At 44.9% G+C, this 1584-nt stretch overlaps 1 protein-coding gene across 2 annotated transcripts in view; it reads left to right on the plus strand.

Moving 5' to 3' along the window:
* The window catches only part of TBC1D16 (TBC1 domain family member 16), a 34007-nt gene that overhangs the window by 23151 nt on the left and 9272 nt on the right, over positions 1-1584 (plus strand). For both annotated transcript variants that reach the window (XM_057386195.1, XM_057386194.1), the window contains exon 4: positions 906-1103. In XM_057386195.1, coding sequence (XP_057242178.1) covers positions 906-1103 — 198 coding nt within the window. The remainder of the gene's footprint in view (positions 1-905; positions 1104-1584) is intronic.

Genomic DNA, 1584 nt, shown 5'->3' on the forward strand with positions numbered 1-1584 from the left:
CCCACATTGTTGGATAAGAGGATTAGAAAACACCACATAAAGTGGCCTTGCAGGGGGCTGCTTTGTACCTGCTCTGGGCCTTGTCTGGCAAAGCCCAATTTCACAGCAGAGCCCATTCAGAGCCCACGCCAAGATTGTTCACGTGCATTGGCCTTTTGACGAGCCAAGGGGTCACAGTTTCACATTCACTTCATTCCCAAGGCACTGATATTTTCCTTTTGGGATTGGGGMTGGTGGGGACATGGGGCCTTTTTGAGTCTAAACTCAGTTTGCATTYAAAGCTGGAGTTGGATTGGGGTGGATTGGCAAAGGGTTGGGTTCACTTTCTCTGCTTTGCAGTGGGTGAAGAGCTCAGGTGTGATTTCCCATCCTTAACTCTTCTGAGTTTCAAGATTTCAAGTGGAAACCTTTTTGTCTGAAAATCATAGATGTGAATCCAGGCTTGGCAGGTCCACTTGCAGAGCTGTAATGAGAAACTCAAGTTCAGGGGAAACATCTTTGGACCTTACTGGTCAAAGAGGGAATTTTTCAGATGAGATCCCAGGTTTATGCTGCTGCTGGAATGTGCTCACTCCTTTTGTCCCCATCCTTTTGTCACCCATCCTGGTCGTGTCCCCATCCAGCCTGAGCTGCATGCTGAGGGGATTGCTTGAGCTTCTTCATTTCACCTTCTCAAAAGGTGTTTTCAGGAACAGGTTTGACTCTCCCCAGTTCTGCATTCTTTAGGAAAAGACCAAAACCAGGATGCTTTTTGGGATGGTAGGGAATTAATTGAAATAAAAATGATTTAGGTGGTGATTGTCTGCTTGGCCCCTCACTGAATTTCAGAACTCTAAAGGTTTTTAACGTGGAACATCTGTGGTTGTTCCATGTACCCACAGCCTCCTGTGGTTTTTTGTCCMCAGGGACACGTGTGACAATCGCATGACCTGCTCCACCAGCTCTGCCTCCAGCCTGGACACCAGTGCCCAGTTCCAGGAGAGCAATGGGCAAACRCAGAGCTCCAGATGGGATGAACAACAGAAAGTGTTTGCCCTGGAGCAGCTGTGTGGGGTCTTCAGAGTGGATCTGGGACAAATGAGATCCCTTCGCCTCTTCTTCAGGTACTGGGTGCTTGTGTGTGAATTGTGAGCTGTGAATGAATTGTGAGCTGTGAATAAATTGTGAGCTCTGTGTGAATTGTACGTGAATTGTACATGAATTGTATGTGAATTGTGAGCTGGGCGTGAATTGTGAACTCTGTGTGAATTGTGTGTTCTGTGTGAACTGTACGTGAATTGTACATGAATTGTATGTGAATTGTGAGCTGTGTGTGAATTGTACATGAATTGTGAATTCTGTGTGAATTGTGAGCTCTGTGTGAATTGTACATGAATTGTGAGTTCTGTGTGAACTGTACATGAATTGTACATGAATTGTACATGAATTGTGAGCTCTGTGTGAATTGTACATGAATTGTACATGAATTGTGAGTTCTGTGTGAACTGTACACGAATTGTGAGCTGTGTGTGAACTGTACATGAATTGTGAGTTCTGTGTGAACTGTACATGAATTGTACATGAATTGTACATGAATTGTGAGCT

The sequence above is a fragment of the Malurus melanocephalus genome, unplaced genomic scaffold, assembly GCF_030028575.1.
Source record: "Malurus melanocephalus ecotype Western Australia unplaced genomic scaffold, MMel_1.1 scaffold_934, whole genome shotgun sequence".
NCBI lineage: Eukaryota > Metazoa > Chordata > Aves > Passeriformes > Maluridae > Malurus > Malurus melanocephalus.